The sequence below is a fragment of the Drosophila ananassae genome (genome assembly GCF_017639315.1).
Source record: "Drosophila ananassae strain 14024-0371.13 chromosome 4 unlocalized genomic scaffold, ASM1763931v2 tig00000241, whole genome shotgun sequence".
Taxonomy (NCBI): domain Eukaryota; kingdom Metazoa; phylum Arthropoda; class Insecta; order Diptera; family Drosophilidae; genus Drosophila; species Drosophila ananassae.
Genome location: NW_025319047.1, coordinates 411,508 through 431,813, shown reverse-complemented (window position 1 = coordinate 431,813; position 20,306 = coordinate 411,508). Strand labels below are relative to the sequence as shown.

The window sequence follows — 20,306 nt, the reverse complement described above, 5'->3', positions numbered from 1 at the left end:
TTTCCTCCAGAATTTTGTCAATCTGCTCTTCTCCTTTTACAAAAGACCAAACATATTCGATCGTTTCTACAGAACGAAAGTGTTTCAGAGCTGATTTTGCAACTGATATAACAGTTTCACCACTTGAATCTGATACTAAGTGTAGATTAAGCTTTTTAAGGGTCATATACTAAAAATAATAGCTAGCAATCTGCTACTGAAATTATGCTAATTTGTTGACCTACGTAAATATAGAAAAACTATCCTGTTGATAAAACTCAAACTAATTGGTAAATTCTTAACACAATTATTCTCAAAATGAATGTTTTTATTAAAGCCTACAAATTTCTCTTATTTTTCTAAGAAAGCTCTACCTTGGCTTGGGGTGATTTGTTTCGCATGTTTTTTAATTGGAATGTCTTTGGCGTTATTCTTCTCCCCAGAAGATTATAAACAAGGAGAAATTGTACGAATTATGTATCTTCATGTGCCTTCTGCATGGCTTGCTCTTGGAATATATGGATTAATTGCATCACTCAGTTTCATTTCATTGGTGTGGAACAATAGCATTGCTAGTGTCTTGGCACATGCTGCTGCTCCTGCAGGGACAGTCTTTTCGGCAATATGTTTAATCACAGGCAGCATCTGGGGAAAAGGAACCTGGGGCACTTGGTGGGTATGGGATGCAAGGCTTACTTCAATGCTGATTTTATTTTTCCTATATGTTGGCTACCTTTCATTGTGGAGCGCTTTTGATAATGAAGCGAGGGCAGAAAAATCAGCAGCAGTATTTGCCATTTTTAGTGCTATAAATATTCCCATAGTAAAATTTTCTGTGAATTTATGGTCTACTCTTCATCAGCCTGCAAGCATTTTGAGAAGAGGTGGAGTAGCAATAGAAGGTTCTTTGCTGTTGCCACTCATTGTAATGTTTATGTTTTGTGCCACATTTTTTTTAGTAGTGTGGATACTGTATTCGCTTTACTTAATTAATTTATATAAGATAAAGAGAGAAATTAGTGTGCGGTATTAGATAGTCTTGCAATTCTATAGCTAAAGTGGCTTGGGTTTATCTACAATTTGAAAAACAACAAATTCGTCATTCCGCTACTCGTTAGCGGAATCTATGCTGAGATACCGCGAATGAATCGCGGTATTACGTAGGGAAACCATTCTTGCAATTCTATAGGAAAAATGTTTTATCTGGCTTGGAAACTCTTTATTTAAGAGGTGTAGGAAAGGCGTAGATTTCTCTTTCCATTTGTAGCGTACTGCATTAATATTTATGTATTAATCTAGAAAATAATGATGAATAATATTGTAATTGTTGGTCTGCAATGGGGTGACGAAGGCAAGGGTAAAATAGTAGATTATCTTTCTGAGAATGCAGATGTAGTTGTGAGATTTCAGGGAGGAAATAATGCAGGGCACACTATAGTAGTAGATGATGAGGTTTATAAATTAAATTTACTGCCCTCTGCTGTTTTGAGGCCAGGCAAAATATCTATCATAGGAAATGGCGTTGCTCTTGATTCACACGCTCTAATCTCAGAAATAGAGTCATTGAAAGTTAAAGGAGTAGACGTAAACTATAACAACTTGATGGTATCTGAGAGCTGTCCATTAATACTTAGCGTACATAAGGACAAGGAAAAGCTATTTGAAGATTTAAATGGAAATCACAAAATTGGTACAACAAATAAAGGGATAGGACCATGTTATGAAGATAAAGTTGGGAGGAGAGCTATACGCCTTTGTGACTTAGAAAACGCAGATGAGCTCAATAAAAGATTGGATACTCTTTTGAATTACCACAATGCTATCAGGAAAGGCCTTAACTACCAGGTAGTTAAAAAAGAAGAAATATTAAAGGAAATTCAAGAGATTTCAGAAAAAATTCTTTCATATAAAAAACCTGTGTGGAAGATATTAAATGACTTGATGAAAGAAGGTAAGAAAATAATATTTGAAGGTGCCCAAGGCGCATTTTTAGATATCGACCACGGAACTTACCCTTTTGTTACTTCAAGTAATACTGTAGCATCGCAAGCAATAACAGGCTCAGGGTTATCCTCCAATGCTTACATTATTGGTGTGGTAAAAGCTTATACAACAAGAGTGGGCAATGGCCCATTTCCTACTGAGCAGAAAAATGAAGTAGGAGATAGCTTGTTTACTATAGGTAAGGAACTTGGAACAGTGAGCAATAGAAGAAGGCGTTGCGGATGGTTCGATGCAGTTTTAGTGCGCCAGGCCGTACAACTCTCTGGAGTTTCAAGCATTGTATTAACCAAATTAGATGTGCTTAATTCTTTTGATACAATTAAAATATGCACTGGTTACAAGTATAGCGGAAAAATGTATGATTATTTACCCGCATCGCATTCAATACAAGGGGAATTAGAGCCAATATATGAAGAGTTTCCTGGCTGGAAAGAAAACACTCAAGGTAAAAGGTCGATTGAAACATTGCCTATCAATTTAATAAAATATATAGAAGGGTTAGAAAAATTAATAGGTGTACCAATTCATCTAATCTCAACTAGTCCAAAGAGAGAGGATGTTATTAAGCTTAAAGATTTCTGAAAACGTCTTTGTATCTTAGAGCCTGTACGTAATCTCAAAAAAGAGATAAAGTGAGAGGATAAAGTATATAAAGTAGGATATGCGAAGTTTATAACCAAGTGACATAAGTCGAGAAAAGTTTGAGATTATTGTAGCAGATCTGGAATCTTGCAGAAAGAAGACAAAACCAAGAACACTTGATTTACATGATATATTTTGTGGAGTGTTATACGTGTTAAAAAGTGGTTGCCAGTGGAGAATGGTATCAAAAGAGTTCCCAAAATGGCGCAATTGTTACGACTATTTTAAGAAGTGGAGTGAAAAACCAGATGTAAATAAAGAAAGTGTTCTGGAGCTGGTATTAAAAAAAAATAATTGCGACAAAACAATGGTCGGAAAAGCTTCTGCATAATTGATGCACAGAGTATAAAAAATGCAGATACTGCTGAAGCTATGATGCAGGCAAGAAGATTTCAGGGCCGTATTGCAGTAGATACGCAAGCATGCAATTTATACAACAACAGCAGAGATAACTGACCGTAGCAGTGCTGTGAGAATGGTCGAAAATGCAAAAGAAAACCTCTCGGGAGTTAAAAATGTACTGGTTGATGCAGGCTATACTGGAGAGAATTTTGTAACTCAAATAAAAACGATTATTGGTGCAACCGTTGAAGTGATCAAAAGAAATGAATTACGTTCCTTTGTTGTATTGCCCAAAAGATGGGTTGTGGAGCGATCTTTTGCTTGGTTAGAAAAATGTAGAAGATTGTGGAAAAATTGTGAGCGAAAACTCAATACTAGCCTACAAATGGTCGTTCTGGCTTTCACTGCCTTACTTCTGAAAAAATTATGAACAGGCTCTTACTAACTCTTATCTAATAAAAAAAATACTTGTGTAACTTCGAATAGTCTATTATGCAAGACAGCAGTATAAACATGTAGTAAGAAATGTATAATGAAAAATAAAAGCTCAAGTTTAACACTTGCAGTTATTTTTACACAATTAAGTAATCATAAAAGTTAGTGTAGGACGAGGTTATACAGTTTGATTTCTTTTAATATATGTTAATTGGTATAATATAAATATAGTTAAGGAGGCGTATTATGACTGGAAGTTTGGCTAAGGAAGAAAAAACAGCAGAGGCAGGAAAAACAAGTAATCAGTCAGAGAATTATGATGTTGAATCAGTTATAAGGGTAGCATCATGTGCTTGGAATGCAATACATTGCTTGTTGGCATCTTATGAATACGATCTATATTCGTCATGGCTTGAATCGCATTTTACATCCCTCAAGGACTGTATCAATAAAATGGAAAAAGACAATTCTTTCACTAAGGACTCTGCTATAATAAAGTTCTGCCGCTCAATTGCAGAAAATAATAAATTATACAAAGAGTTAAAAAATTTAAATAATCCTGCTGAAAAATTTTCTCAATTAGAGAAGATAATAACAGGCTTTAAACTAAAAGACCTAGAAGACAAGGTAAGCTTCTTAATGCTTTTGAAAGAAGAAAGTGACTTCACTGCTATACAGAAGGCTTATAGAGATGAGTGGAGTTTTTATGACCTAATAAATGATAGAGATTTTAAAAAAACGTACATAGATAAAGCAGTAACAGAGTCTGCTAATAAGAGCTTTAAGAAAGATATAGATAAATGCATAAAGTTGGCAGAGCAGGGAAAAAAAGCTGCAAGTAAATATCTTGGAAGGAAAGGCGTAGAGCTTCAAGCTTATTACACAGAAACTGATAACGCTTATAGAGTTTTGAATATCAACTCTATTAATTACAATAGAAGTGAGCCAACCAGGATGAGTGACATTTTACAGCAAGAGAAAGATATTAAAGAGCTGAATATCTATTGCAATAAAAAACATGAAATACACGCTCATCGGAAAGGTAAGGAAAGATATTATGAATTTAAAGAGGGCGCATATTATGAAATGAAAAGCACTTGGCCTGTAAAGGATGGATCCGAAATGTGTACCATGATTATAAATGTGAGTAGCGATGGCATAACTGAAGTACTAAAATTTAATGATGAAGATTTTGTGCTATCGGATGAGATCTTAGAATTGATAAAGCAAAATGATGAATTATATATTCAAGGTCTCTCCTTATATGATGCTGTACTAGAAAAAGGTAAGGCTGCTGATGTTGTACCTACTGCTAATAACAATTTTCAAAATGAATCTATAGTGGCCTATCGCAAGGAACCAGAGGGGGAATTAGACCCTAAAGTTGATGCTGACAATAGCCTTCCTCCTTCTATTAATAGCAATGCATCAACTCAAACGGAAGTCAATTTACAACACACTGAAACTCAAACAGAAGTTGCTTCACAACAAATCGAAACTAAAACGGAAGTCAATTTACAGCACACTGGAACTCAGACAGAATTTGCTTCACAACAAATGGATGAATTGATTTTAAATAATCAGATGCTGTCCGAAAAAAACGTTGAATTGAAGCAAGAAATGTCAAATTTGAAAAAAGAAGCTGTTGAATTGAAGCAAGAAATAGAAGCAGGGTTGCAAGTGATAAATAAAAAGCACCATGAATTAATACAAGAAAATCAGCGACTACAGGAGAAACTAGAAACAACCCAAGCAGAAGCTAATCAAACAATTGTAAAGTTAGAGAAGCAGAATAGCAATTTACAAGACAGGTTTGAAAAAGAGGAGCAAAAAAACACGGAATTGCAAACTGAACTGGCACAAAAAAATGAAGAATTAGCAGGTGTGTTAAAAGAGCTACAAGGGAAAGCACAAGAACTTAAAGGTGTATATGAAGAAAAAAGAAAGCTAAAGGAAGAGCTGAAAATTGTTAATGCAGGAAAGAAGAATTTGGAAAAAGAGCTAAATCAAGCACGAGAAGATGCGGAACAGATAATGGTTGAACGACGCCAGCAGAAAGAGCGCTTGAAAGATCAGCTAAGAGAATTAGATCAGGAATATAAGGTACAAGTAGAAATTGAGCAAAAGATTAAAGAATCAGATAGGCAGGATAGCGATTTACAAGATACACTTGGAGAAGAGAGACTAAAACTCAACATTGAAGAACTAGAAAACGAGTACGAGGAATTTCCAGGAGATAAGGTGCTTACACTTGAACTCACTAAAGATGAAGATAAAGTCGAAGAGTTAAGAAACGAGCTAGAGCGTGAGAAAGAAAAGTGTAAACAATTATTAGAAGAAGAAAATGAATGGGGTGATGAATTGGTAGGAATGCTTGATGGACTGGAAGAAAAAATTCGTGCTGATGAACAAAGGAGCTTCAACAATCAATTAACGGGAGAAATTTCTAATGAGTCTGGTAATGCTCCACGACAGAAGAAAAGGTTATCCAAATCTTCAAGCGTTGATAATGAGTCTTATGTTCCACTGAGAGAGAAGACAACATTACTCAGATCTTTAAGCGTTGATAGTGGACTTGATAGCGATGAAGAAAATTGTGATAATGATTTATCTTTCAACATAAGTCCTATAAGTTCTATTGAGAAGGTGGCAGAGAGTAGAAACGTAGGTAGGGTATCATTGTGAAGATGGTTGGGGTTAAGTTGCAACTTAAGTGGGGCGCAAAAGGTCTTTTGTGTTGATAATAATTTAAAATCTATAGTAGACTAAAAAAGATTATTAAATTATAATATAACATATGATAAAAGACGAGAAATCGAAAACAATTTTTGAAGTGGAAGGGGCAGTAACTGCTTTACTACCTGCAGCAGAATTTAGAGTGAAACTGGACAATGAACATGAGATTATCTGTCATGTATCAGGGAAAGTGAGAAGAAGTAAAATACGCATCATTATAGGGGATAGGGTGTTAGTTGAGATGAGCATTTACGATAGGAATGCGAGAAAGGGTAGGATCATTAGAAGGCTTAAAGGTACAAGTGACAGAACGATCTCTAAATAATCTTATTCTTGCTTCATCATCGAAAAGGCGTATAGCTTTACTAAAACAAATAAACATTGAGCCAGGTTTAATTTTGCCAGCAGATATAGATGAAGCCCCTTTAAAAAAGGAACTTCCGAAGGATTACTCAATCCGTATGGCAAAAAGTAAAGCGGAGAAAATACAAAGCTCAAATCCAAATTACTTTGTGCTTGGTGTTGATACAGTTGTTGCTTGTGGTAGAAGGATATTGCTCAAAGCTGAAAACGTTGAGCAAGCAGAAAAATGTATCCGCTTGTTATCAGGAAGAAGGCATAGAGTATACACCAGTGTATGTCTATTAACTCCCGATCAATCTAAACAACATATCAGGACTGTGGTTACAATAGTGAAATTTAAACGTCTCAGTGAACAAGAAATTAAGTATTATTTAGCATCAGAAGAGTGGAAAAATAGGGCGGGGGGATGCAACATACAAGGCCTAGCTGGAGTGTTCGTATTGTTCTTACGCGGCTCCTACTCTTCCGTTATAGGGTTACCATTACATGAAACCTATTGTTTGCTAAGCAATTATTTTAACTTCAATTTATATTGAAATACCTTTATTAGTATCTTTTTTTTGTTGTGACTCAGCAACCTGTTTAGCCCAATCTAGTGGTCTTTTATTTCTGTTAGCTAATGCAATTCTATTGCGATCATAACCATCAGTGTGTTCTGTTAAAGTATCTCCTCTTTCTTCTTCTATTACTCCAGCTTTCAGTTGTGCTTCATCTTTCTCTAGTAATTTATATAGTTCGCTATTTTGATCTACAGTTGGATTAGTGTCATTATTTTCTCGTTCTGCCACTGTTTTTTCTAACCACTTACGTATAGGGTCATATTGTTTACCTTCTCCTATCTTTTCTAAAATGTTTTCTGAGAATGAATCTTTAGGAATATTTTCTTTAGTAGCCTGTTGTGCCGGTTCTCTTAACCCTTTATCCGGGTTTCCCAATGCTCCTTTTAACTCACTCGTATCTCCGATTTCTTTTGGTTCAATGTTTTCTAAGCTCTTCTTTAACTGTTCAGGATTTACTTGAGATTGTTCATTATTGTCATGAGTTGGAGATGAATAGCCCGAATCGTTTGCTTTTATGTCTGTTGAGCTGTCTTTTAGCAACCCAACTTCTCTCAAGCGTTTTTTAGTTTCTTCGCTAATCTGACTCTGATCAGCTGGTTTTAACCCGAGATTTTCTTGACCTAATGTATTTTTAAGTTCTTCAAATAGAGTTAGATTACTTTGTCTAATATGTTCTTCTAATTTCCTTCCTACCTGTTTTAAATCTGTTTGAGATTTACTATCACTATTAGTTGGAGATATATAGCCTGAATCACTTATACTATTTGGTGTTGAAGCAGAGACACTAACAGTTGGACCTTCCACTATTTTTACATCTGCTAAATCGTCTTTTTGCAATCCATCTTCTTTATCTTGTGACAGTTTATCAGTAGGATCAACTTGCCTTAATCCTCTATTATCCTGCTGTGATCTATCTCTGATTTCTTTAAGAAGATTTTCAGGTGGAGTTTGATCACTTTGTTCAATGTTCTCTAAGCTCTTCTTTAACTGTTCAGGATTTACTTGAGATTGTTCATTATTGTCATGAGTTGGAGATGAATAGCCCGAGTCACTTTTATTATTGAGTGCTGTAGCAGAGAGCGGCTGTTCACTTTCTTTCCACTTAGCATCACTAGCATCTTGGTTATCACTGTTATCTGGAGAAGATGAATAAGGAATTCTGTCCTTTAATGTCTCTAACGGTGATGGGTTATTTTTTCTACTTCCTGCAATTGATGCTTTTCTATCATCAACATCAATGTGCCGTAAGTTGTTTTTCTTGAAATTTCTGATGTCTTGTAACAGATCGCCTTTGCTATTTCCTTCTTGTTGCTGGGTTTTAGGTTGTTGCTGATCATTAGGTGTTTGCTCACTTCTATCTGGTTTTTGGCTTCCAGGTACAGCATGTCCAAATGTAGGATTGTCATACCGTTCATCTTCTTGCCTATTATCTTGATTGTGGCTTACAGACTTGGTGAAAGTAGAACTATCTGAAGAATCAGAAGTTGCACCTTTTTGCTGATTATTAGGTGTTTGCTCATTTTCGCGCAAGTCATCTGGTTTTTGGCTTCCAGATTTGGCTCCCCCTTGCTCATCGAAAACACCTTTTTTAGGTGGTAGTGAACTAGTTCTAGGTGGAAGTGGCGGAGGAGTTTTTTTGTTCTGAGGATTCTCCTCAAAAAGCGATTGTAGGTTATAAACTTGACCTCCCGAATTTGCTTCTCGTGCTGCTTGTCTAAGCTCACGCTTTTCTTTAGCCTCCTGAGAATTAATTTTATCGTCAAAATCTTTTCCAATTCCGCTATCGTAAGACTGCCCTCTGCTGTTAGATTGTGGTCCAAAATGTGAATGGTGATCTTCTTTTTTTCGAGTTATATCAGTAGCTTGAACGCTAACATCTCTATTAACATCAATTCTTGTTGTAGTTTCAGATGATAGCTCGTTACTGTCTTTATTATGTTGCACCTCATTCACTTTTCCTTTTTCCCTGAATTCTATTTCATGCAAGAATAAACCACCTATTTTTACATCTCTGTTTACTTCTAACCGTTCTAGAGAAAAATCATCACCTTTAACAAGGTCTACACCGTTAGCATCAATCTTAATTTTGATCTTACATTCTTTCCCCTCCGCATACCACTTTAAAGTCATTTCATATGAACCATCAGTTACGACATAATGTCTTATTTTTTTCCCTTCTTCCTCGGCAACAAAACCATGCATTCCGCTCTTTCCATCACTATGCAATGTTGAAAATCCCGAGATTTCATTCTTCTCACAAAAATCACTATTTAAAAATTCGCTAATTTTAAACTCTTTTTTGTTATCTCCCAGCGTAATACTTGCGTGATTACCGTATATTGAAACTCCTGCAACATCATCAACATACTCTTTCAACCTTTCTTTAACTTCACTTTCAAGCTCTTGTCCAGCTTTCTTTGTCTTGTCGCATTTCTGAAGAATAACTCCATATGCTTTATCTTTGTTTTCTTCTTCGTCCCAATTCCAGTTGGCGTGTTTTGTTAAAAACTTTACTGTGTTAAAATCAACTCTAGCATTATAAATTGGGTCGTCTTCCTTTTTTATTTTATCAAATAAAGGAAAAATTTCTTGAATGCGCTCATTATAAATGTGTTCTTGTTGTGTATCGTTAGTGCCCATATATCCCTCACTAATAACCCTCTGCCTTTAGTTCTAGCTAATACTAGCTAATATAATTATCACAAGCATTGGTTGAATTTTTATTAAGGAAGGTTGTGTTACTAATGTGATGGCACAAGCTATTTTATGGTAACATCAAACGATTTAAGTTGTCATTCCAGTCTGGAATCCAGCCTTTCACGAACCCCATCAAAAATGTTGTGTTTTAACATAAGATTAGCTACTTTTATGCTCACTAACTTAGTGCCAATCAAGATTCCTGGATCCCAGTGTCTGGGCACTGGGATGACATCCTTCTTGGCGGAAATCACTCTTATATCACAACAGCTGCATAGCCTAAATTGCTTTAGCTATAGCTCTGTTTTTGCAACTTCAAATATCTGCTACTCATAGTAAACACTTCTGGATCTTGAGAGGTTAGCTTGAGTATAGCGAGTATGTTGATAAACAACAAAGCGGCGATCGAAATATCAGCAACATCCCATAGCAATTGAACTTTACCTATCGCACCAAGCGGAATAATCAAGGTAAAAATTACAACCCAGATTTTAGTGTATTTATTATCCATAGACACATAGCGTATTGTCTGTTTTGAGCAAAAAAACCAAGTAAAAATAGTAGTAAAAGCAAAACAAAACATTATGGCCATAATTAAATAGTCAATATAAGGCCAATTCATTGCCTTTCTAAAAGCAAATATGCACATGTTAGTGCTCTCTAAATCAGTGACCCAAGAATCTGTGACAAGCAGTACCATTGTTGTAATAAACACTATAAACGCAACTATAAAAGGCGATATTATCGTAATTAGACTCTGCTCAATAATAAATTTATTATTATTTTTCTTAGGAACAATTGAAGAATGTACGATTCCTTCAAGGCCAAGCCCTATATCTGTTGCAAAAATACCTCGCAAAGTTCCTACTTGAATAATAGTCAACATTTCTAGAATCAAACCTAGAGATAAACCAGAGTTAAAGCTACTGGTTGTAAAAAAACTGCTTGTTATTAGTTTTAGAGAAGGAAGAATATTTTCACTAAATTTAAATAATATGATACCGCAAAGTGTGAGGTAACTTACCGTCATTATCGGTATCATAGCTGATATAAAAATTTTAATTTTTTTTAAGCTGAGAGCTGCAACAACAAAAAATATTATGGCCATTACAATGCCACCAATGACTACAGGCACATCTATCATGTTAAGTGGTATTGATAGAGAATTTACCTGAACAAGGTTACCAACTGTTATTGAAACCATTATCATAACAACTAGAAACACAATTGTAGCTTTTCTAGAGTTAAATGCATCAGCCATGTAGGCTACAGGGCCACCTATAAACCGTCCGTTCTTTTCCTTTCTGGTTTTTATACTTAGATAACAAGTGACATATTTTATCACAGAAGTGATAACAATAATTATCGCCATCCACAAAATAGAGCCCGGTCCTCCGGTTTTTAGAGCAACAGCAGTTCCTGAAATATTTCCTACTCCTAAATTTCCCCCTAAAATTGTAAACAGAGCGGCTATAGAAGAAAATTTATTTTCTCCTTTTTTAGCTCCAAGGAGTGAAAGGGCGTATGGTAATCTAAATACCTGTAGCCATTTTAGTTTAATCGATAGGTAAACACCAGCAACTAGCATGAGTAATATTGTTGGCAGTAATAAAACAAACTTTACTGTATCCATCTGTAAAAGTGAGATTTTTATTTGAGTATACAACAAAAATTGAAAATACCTAACCTATTTTCTATGTATGACTTCGTTTCCGTCATTCTAGAAACCTTGTATCTTGAAAAAAGCATCTAGTGTTTTTAAGCTTAAGCATTAGGTGGAGAAGGGAAGAACTCTGGAAGATTCCTTAGATATAAAATCTGTAGAAAAGAAAAGAGTTCCCTTCTCAAAAGTAGAGGCTGGACGGTATCGTAGAAAGGCCTAAATGGTTCTAATTCTGTATTCACAAGGTAAGCCTTACTTTTCATTTTTAATAGTAGTATATGGAGTTATATATGATCAACAACTTTTTAGGTATAGATGTTTCAAAAGAACGCTTTGATGTTTCTCTCTCATTCATAAGTAAAAAAGGAAAGCGTGAAACTAGGAAAAGGAAATTTAAAAATGATGATACTGGGTTTCAAGGTCTACTGAACTTTCTACAAAAACATAACGTAGAAGAAGTAAAAGCTTGCATGGAATCCACTGGTTGTTATAGCGAAGCTTTGGCTGAGTTCCTCCACAACGCTGGATATTTCGTTAGTGTTGTAAACCCAGCTTGCATAAGATTTTATGCAAAAAGTAAGCTTACACGACAAAAGAATGACCAGACTGATGCAGAGATTATTGCAGATTATTGTCAAAGACAGGAACCTTCTCGTTGGACACCACCTTCTCCTGAAAAGAAAAAATTAAAACATCTTTATCGTTGCTCAAATGCGTTAAAGGATGAGTTAACATTAGCAAATAATCATTTAGAAAAGAAAGAGAGACTGCCTAAAGAAGTTGCAAATGCTTGGGAAGACCTTGCAATGAACATAGAGCAAAAAATAGAAACAATAAAAAACTCCATACGCGAACTATTAAAACAACACAAAGAATTGTTGGAAGATTTTCAACTCCTATTAACTATTCCAGGAATAGGAGAGGAAACAGCAATAGCTATTTTAGCTGAAATTCCTGGTATAAAAGCCTTTATAAATGCTAGGCAATTGGCAGCATATGCTGGAACTATACCACAAAATATAACATCAGGCTCATCCGTACATGCCAAGCCCAGATTAAGTAAAACCGGTTCACGAACATTACATAAAGCAATGTACTTTCCTGCTATAGCAGCTAAAAAGCATAATCCTATCATTATGGCTTCTTGCGAAAGATTAAAAGAGAAAGGCAAGCATGCTATGGCCATAGTTGGTGCTGCAATGCGTAAGTTACTTCATATAGTTTTTGGTGTTTTAAGTTCAAAAAAGGCCTTTGATCCAGATCATATCAAGAACTATAGGGCTAAAAGGTTAACTGAAGGTTTAGTACTTTAAAATCAAAAAATGCTTCTAATTCATCTTATGTAAAATGGCATCTTACACAAATTTATTGAATGTTGTTGGTTAGTGGATATGTTGATAAGTAAATTTCTGCTGTTTTATATGTAACTAATTTACTTATCAACATATCCACTAACTATAATCTGTATACTGCTACACAGTTGGAAGTATTTTTTGATTTTATTATGCAATTTGGAGAATTTTTATGACTTTTTTGTTGACTAACAAGACGGTATCTTTTCTTGTCATCCAAGTAGCGTGACACATAACTGTACGAACATTGTAATATGGTACAATGTTAAGACGATGTCATTCCAGTGCTTGACACTGGAATCCAGCTTTTAATGCAACCCCTCACCAAAAATATTGTGTTTTAACATAAGGTTAGCTACTTTTATACTCACCAACTTAGTGTCCAATCTGGATCCCAGTGTCTGGGCACTGGGATGACATCTTTTTTCTTGGTACAAATTACTCTTATATCTCAATGTTCGTACAGTTAGTGCGTGACACTTGTATCTTTATGATGTGAGGCATTAGAGCTAAAATACCTCACAGGGAGGGTGAAGCTGATGCGACACTAATGCCATTAAGCCAGATTTTGCTTCCCTCCCATAGAGTTAAAGACTGAACAGTATCTTTTGGAATTATATCCCGTATTACAAGGTTAGTCTAAACTCTCAGTTTATTTATAGTCTTGGAGGCAATTTTATGCAAGTAAATGCTATTTTGGGTGTGGATATTTCAAAAAAGAAATTTGATGTTTGTTTGTTAGTGGACAGTAAAAAACGACACAAAGTCTTTCAAAATAATCAAGATGGTTTTGCAAAACTTGTAGTTTGGTGCAATGGCCATGGAGCAAATCTTACTCATTTATGTCTTGAAGCAACTAGTTGGTATGGAGAAGATTTGGCTACTTTTATGCACGATTTAGGACATAATGTCAGTATAGTAAACCCAGAAAGCTTTTGGCAAAAGTGAGCTGCTCAGAAATAAGACAGATAAATCAGATGCAGTTATGATAGCTAGATTTTGTATCGCCAACAAACCTGCTCTTTGGAAGCCCATTGCACCTGAAATGAGGCATTTGAGGGCGTTGCATGCAATCGCTAAAAGATGATAAGGTGCAACAGACAAATCGCTTGGAAAACAAAAATATGCATTCCAGTTGCAAAGAAGCTATATCTAAAGTAATTTTGGCAATAGAGGAGCAAATTATTGTTCTCGAAAAAGAAATTAATGAGCATATAAATAACTATCCACATCTAAAAAATATGGTGGAAAACCTTAAGACTATAAAAGGTATAGGATATCTTACTGCTGTTGCTGTTGTCGCAGAAATGCCATCAGTTGATAACTTTGACAATGCTAAACAATTTACAGCTTTTGCTGCCAGGACATTATCAATCGGGATCGTCAGTAAGTAAGAGAAGTTGCATATGCAAAATAGGATCTGAGCGTATTCGAAAAGCTCTTTATATGCCAGCTATAGTAGTCAAAAACCATAATAATCATTTTCAAAAGTTTTGTCAGCGTCTAGCAAGTAAAGGCAAATGTCCAAAAGTCATAGTTCTTGCGTTAATGCGAAAATTAATGCATGTCTTTTTTGGTATTCTTAAAAAGAATCAACCATTTAATTGTAATTTTGTTGGATAATTTGTTTGACAGCAGAGACAGTATCTGGGATCTAAATTTTTTATGTGAAACCATTATGTTTATATACTTGTAGGCCCAAGTTCCTCACATAGTGAACAAAAAAGTAAATGAGATTCCAGTGTCACGCGCTGGAATGACACCTACCCCATGAGAACTCTATTTTTCATACCACTCATTTATAAGTTTATTGATATCAGAATCTATAAAATCCTTTAATGGTTGCCTGATTTTTATCTCAACATTTTTAGGGATGCACCTATCTTTACATATCGCATAATTTATATGGAAGTTAAGGTCAATATACCCTTGATTTAAAAATATATTCATCTTAAAGGGAAATAATACCATATCCTCATATACGTTACTTACAAACGTCTCTCTCCCTACTTTATCTTTATGTTCCTTTGGAATAGGCCAGTGAATATTTATATCTGATGCATTACCTTCGTAACTAATAGACGTGGGAAGGCCAAAATCTCCAGGATCTTTATAATATATGTGCCAGCCTGGTTCTACTGTAACCTTTATTGCACCTTTAAGAGTGAAGCTTGCTTCATTTATCTCGCCAATAAGTAAATCAAATTTTGCAATTTCCTCGTCAGCATATAGTTGAGTGCAAGAAAAAAATAAAAACAATATTAAATATATATGTATTTTCATTAAGGTAAATTTCTCCTTTTATAGAGAAAGTAATTTAGATTTTAATTATTATATTTAATAGTATTATATAGATTATTTATTAATATAGCATTATGCTATAGCTAAACTGACTTACGACAATCTGAAAAACGACAAATTCGTCATTCCGCTACTTGTTAGCGGAATCTATGCCGAGATACCGCGAATGAATCCACAACTGTACGAACATTGTGATTTTGGCCCATAAGGAGGGTGTCATCCCAGTGCTTGACACTGGGATCCAGGAATTTTATTAAGTTGGCAAGCATAAAAATAGCTGTTTTTTGTTAAAATACAATGTTTTGATGATTATGGAAATGCTGGATTCCAGTGTCAAGCACTGGAATGACATAATCCTTTTTTCTGAATTCCAGTGTCAGCTACTTTCATGACATCGTTTACTATGTGCCATATTGTAATGTTCGTACAGTTGTGGAATGAATCGCGGTATGACGTGTTGCTTGGGTCAGCTATAGTATAAATATACTAGGTGTTATAGTTTTCTTATGCTGCCTTTTTGTTATTAGACAACCACAATATAAAGGAGCGAAACGGATGCAAACAGTAGTGCATTTCTGCACCAAACGTATTACCTTTAACGAATAGTAAAATGTGAGATTTTTTGGAACTACCGTGGAGCAATTGCTCCACGGTTTCATTCTACTTAGAATCCACCCATGCCACTCATTTCTCCTGCACCCATAGGAGATGAAGCATTTTCTTTGCTTGGTACATCAACTATCATAGATTCAGTAGTTATCAGCACACTCGCAACAGATACCGCTGTTTCAAAAGCAATACGCACCACTTTTGCTGGATCAATCACACCAGCTGTAAATGCATTAGCGTAATTCATAGCCTCAACGTTGTATATAAGCTCTTTATCATTCTGCTTAATCAAATAGTCAATTATAACAGCAGATTCAAGACCAGCATTTTTAACTAACCTTCTAATTGGAGCACTGAGAACTTTCTTGATAATGTTTATGCCTATTTGTTCCTCGTCACTTGCACCTTTTAATTTGTCGAGAACAGATGAAGCATAAAGAAGCGCAACCCCACCACCTGGAACTATACCTTCTTCAATTGCAGCTCTTGTTGCATGCAGCGCATCTTCGACTCTATCTCTACGTTCTTTAACTTCCACTTCAGTTGCTCCACCAACTTTGAGCACAGCAACGCCACCTGATAATTTCGCTAAACGTTCTCTTAGCTTTTCTTTATCATAATCAGAAGTTGAAGTTTCAATTTGAGATTTAATCTGCTCGATTCTAGCTTTCACACTGTCAGAATCGCTATTTTCGCTGACAACTGTGGTATTATCTTTAGTAATTTTAACATTTTTAGCCGTACCAAGATCATCAAGCGTGAGATCTTCCATCTTGATTCCAAGTTCATCTTTTATGACGTACTTAGCACCAGTCAAAGTTGCTATGTCTTCGAGCATCTCCTTTCTTCTGTCACCAAAACCTGGAGCTTTTACTGCAGCAACTTTTAAACCACCACGCAATTTATTGATAACTAAAGTGCTTAATGCTTCACCTTCGATATCCTCTGCAATAATAACCAAAGGTTTACCAGATTTAACAATAGCTTCAAGAACAGGAAGTAAAGGTTGAATAATATTTAATTTTTTCTCTGTAATTAATAGATAAGGATTATCAAGCTCCACGATCATTTTTTCATTATTTGTAATAAAATACGGAGAGAGATAACCGCGATCAAATTGCATGCCAGTAGTCAGCTCAACTTCTAACTCTTTTGAACCTTTACTCTCTTCAACAGTTATTACACCCTCTTTTCCAACTTTTTTCACGGAATCAGCGATACTGTTACCTATATCCTTATCACCATTTGCAGAGATTATTGCAACTTGTGCCACTTCGTCTATTTTCTCTAGAGAAATTGTACGAGACATTGACGCAATTTCCTTTAATATTACATCTTTTGCCTTCTGTATTCCGTTTTTAATACCAACACGATCGTTTCCAGCAGCAATTGATTTTGAAGCTTCCATTATCATGTTGCTAGTTAGTATTGAGCACGTTGTTGTACCATCACCAACTTTATCGTTACATTGAGAACAACTTTGTGCAAAGATGCTTGCTATCGCAGCGTTTAATGGTTTTTCAGGCTTGATACCCTTCATCACCTTATAACCATCTTTTGTAATTTCTGGTGCTCCATAGGGCTTATTAATCCCTACTGTTTTTCCTCTAGGTCCCGCAGTTATTGCCACCGTTGAGTCTACTATTGCTGCGACTTCACGAAAGGCTTCTTGCAACTGCTCACCTGATACTACTACATTAGTCATTTTTATCACCTCTTGTTAATAAAAAATTTAGAAAACTATAATAAAATCATTCACAATGCGTCATGTTGCGCTTTGTTTAAGTTTAGTAAAATAAAGACTGCTATTTAATGACAGCAAGTATATCGGACTCTTTCATCACGATAAGCTTTTCATCATTATGTTCTATTTCTGTACCAGCCCATTGACGATAGAACACTTTATCACCAGCTTTCACAGTTAAAGTTACGCGTTCGCCACTTGAATTGCGTGAACCTTCACCAATTGCTATAACTTCACCTTTAGTAGGTTTCTTTTCAGCACTTGATGGAAGCACAATTCCACCTTGCTTTTCTTCGCTAATAGGCTTGATCAGCACGCTATCATCTAATACATTTAAACTTATACTTGACATTTGTTTTTCCTCATCAACAAATTAACTTATAAGTTTATATATATATACTCGTAAGTTAGATTTCAAGGGCTGGAGCTTGTAAAATATGCACGCCATTATAAAATATGCACGCCAAAAGCAGTTTCTAAAAGAGCCTAATGTTATATAATAAAATTTAGATTTATTTATAGAGATTTCATGAGTTATATACCATTTTTAAGTCGTGGTGTGATAGTGCTATATGGGCCTGACACTAGAGATTTTCTGCAGGGTATTATAACCAATGATATTAATAAGTTGGATAGCCAAAAAGCCATTTACTCTTTATTGCTTAGCCCTCAGGGAAAATATCTATATGATTTTTTTCTTATTGAATATGGTAAATACACCCTCTTAGAGTGCGAAAACATGCACTTGCAGCAAATAATCGAGAAACTGGATTTGCTTAAAACTTATTTGAAAGTGAAAATTAAAGACGTTAGCGCACTATATAAGGTTGGAGTTTTGTTTAATACTAAGTTGGCGGAGTGTAGTAGTGAATCACAAGTTATTTTTCAAGATCCAAGGCACAAGCTGCTAGGAATGAGGATCATACATAAAGATGAAATAAAAGAGCCGGTTGGGGATTTTACTCAGTATGAAAAAGTTAGAATTCAAAATCTCGTTCCAGATGGAGCGAAAGATATGGTGCAGAATTCATCGTTTCCGCTGCAATTTTTAATCGATAAGGTAAACGGTATAAGCTTTAATAAGGGGTGTTATATAGGTCAGGAAGTTGTAAATCGAATGAGCAGACAAGAAATATTCAGAAGAAAACTTTACCTTGTTGAGGGGGATAACGCACTTCCAGATATTGGCACTAAAGTGACAAATGAAAACAATGAGGAAATAGGGGAACTGCGCTCTAGTGTAGACAACATTGGACTTGCATTGCTTAATACTGGAAAGAGCTATGCAAATTTATATGCTGGTGGGGTCAAGTGCGTTAAGACGTTGAAGTCTTAAGGTAGCCCATATAGAAACGAAAAACTTGCTTGACACCCTTCGCCAGCGCCCTTATCATGATATTGAAGGTATTCAGTTATCTTCATCTGTGCAGATTAAACAGCAAGAAAACAACGTAGTTGGCGTCTTATTTTTAATTTTTTGCACTATGTGCACCTTATGTCTTCACAACATTTCTGGGTTTTTACCTATATAAGCTGAAACGCGCTTATAAGTCGTTTAAGACAGTATAGTACGCCAATTTGCAGGATTAGAGAGTGACAACTAGCTAACACGGGGTTTCTTTTGCCTTTTTTTCTGCTTAGTAAATTTCTTAAACATTTGCAGCGTAGGTTAGTTGCATTCAAAAGCAGCTAAATTGCAGTGTTTAAGACTTAAAAACGCCAATACTGAAAATAGACAATGACTAGGGTTTCTTTTGCCTTTTTTTTCATTTGGTAAATTTTTTAATGTTTATGGCTAAACGACAACCGTCATCCCGCTACTTGTTAGCGGGATCTAGAGATACCGCGAATGAATCGCGGTATGACGGTTCGCGGCGGTATGACGGTTCGTGGCGGCGTGACGATAAGCTCGTCATCCCACTGCTTGTTAGCGGGATCTAGAGATACCGCGAATGAATCGCGGTATGACGGTTCGCGGCGGTATGACGGTTCGCAGTGGCATGACGATAAGCTCGTCATCCCGCTACTTGTTAGCGGCTAAGAGATACCGCGAATGAATCGCGGTATGACGGTTAAGTAGGGTGTCATCCCAGTGTCACGCACTGGGATGACATTATAGGAGCACTGGGATGACACCCTCTTGGATGGAAATCAGTGTCAGATAATTTCATGACACCAGTTGTTGTAAACTCACTTTTTCTCGATTTTTTGGTTTATCTTGTCTACCTATTTTGCCACTCTGCTGAACAGATACACTCAACTAATGGTCAATACATCTTCTATTAAAAATTGTACAAATTCATTGCCATTCCAGTAATTCATAGAGATTTTACCCAAAATAGCTTTAACATTACCCTGCATGATAGCAGAGCCAAGATGAGTATTTGCAGAACGAAATGCAATAGCTTTTACCATAACATTATCATCAGCAATAAAACATTTTATATGGTCAACTCCTATAACTTCAGGCTTTCTTATCTTTGCTCCTTGGATAATAAACCTTGGTTCAGGATTTCCAACTCCAAATGGTCCCAAGCGTTGCAATTGATTCCATAAAGACAAATTTATTGCTTTAGCAGTTACTATACTATCAGCTTTTAAAGTTTTCTCATTTATAGAATTTGAAAATCTTTCAGTAAAAAAATCATGCAAATCATTTATTTTGTCTTCTTTAATTGAAAATCCTGCCGCCATACTATGGCCACCACCTTCAATAATCAAATTTATAAACTTTGCGGAAAGGACTGCAGCACCGATATCAACTCCCAAAATTGATCTACAGCTTGCTTTTCCTATTCCATTATTTAAAGATATCACTACTGTTGGCAAGTGAAACTGCTCCTTTAGCCTTGATGCAATTATACCAATTATTCCCTGGT

General features: G+C 35.6%; 2 protein-coding genes across 2 annotated transcripts; one reads left to right on the top strand and one right to left on the bottom strand.

Annotated features, from left to right (window-relative positions):
• Positions 1 to 2,631: 2,631 nt before the first annotated feature.
• Positions 2,632 to 6,152, top strand: LOC123258045 (trichohyalin-like). Its single transcript, XM_044717955.1, has 2 exons — positions 2,632 to 4,687; positions 4,745 to 6,152. Exons 1-2 carry the CDS (start codon positions 3,649 to 3,651, stop codon positions 6,085 to 6,087), a joined length of 2,382 nt encoding a protein of 793 aa, XP_044573890.1. The 5' UTR covers positions 2,632 to 3,648; the 3' UTR covers positions 6,088 to 6,152.
• A 9,473-nt stretch (positions 6,153 to 15,625) lies between these two features.
• On the bottom strand, positions 15,626 to 17,486 carry LOC123258044 (60 kDa chaperonin). The gene has a single exon (XM_044717954.1). The coding sequence runs from the start codon at positions 17,386 to 17,388 to the stop codon at positions 15,739 to 15,741; it is 1,650 nt and encodes a 549-aa protein (XP_044573889.1). The 5' UTR covers positions 17,389 to 17,486; the 3' UTR covers positions 15,626 to 15,738.
• Between the last annotated feature and the right edge of the window lie 2,820 nt (positions 17,487 to 20,306).

What these genes read in the sequence shown, in the direction of transcription:
- LOC123258044 (XM_044717954.1), bottom strand. Translation starts at nt 17,388, where the DNA reads ATGACTAATGTAGTAGTATCAGGTGAGCAGTTGCAAGAAGCCTTTCGT.
- LOC123258045 (XM_044717955.1), top strand. Translation starts at nt 3,649, where the DNA reads ATGACTGGAAGTTTGGCTAAGGAAGAAAAAACAGCAGAGGCAGGAAAA. An exon ending in TGATGCTGTACTAGAAAAAG is followed by an intron (nt 4,688 to 4,744) that starts GTAAGGCTGCTG and finishes ATGAATCTATAG; the next exon opens with TGGCCTATCGCAAGGAACCA.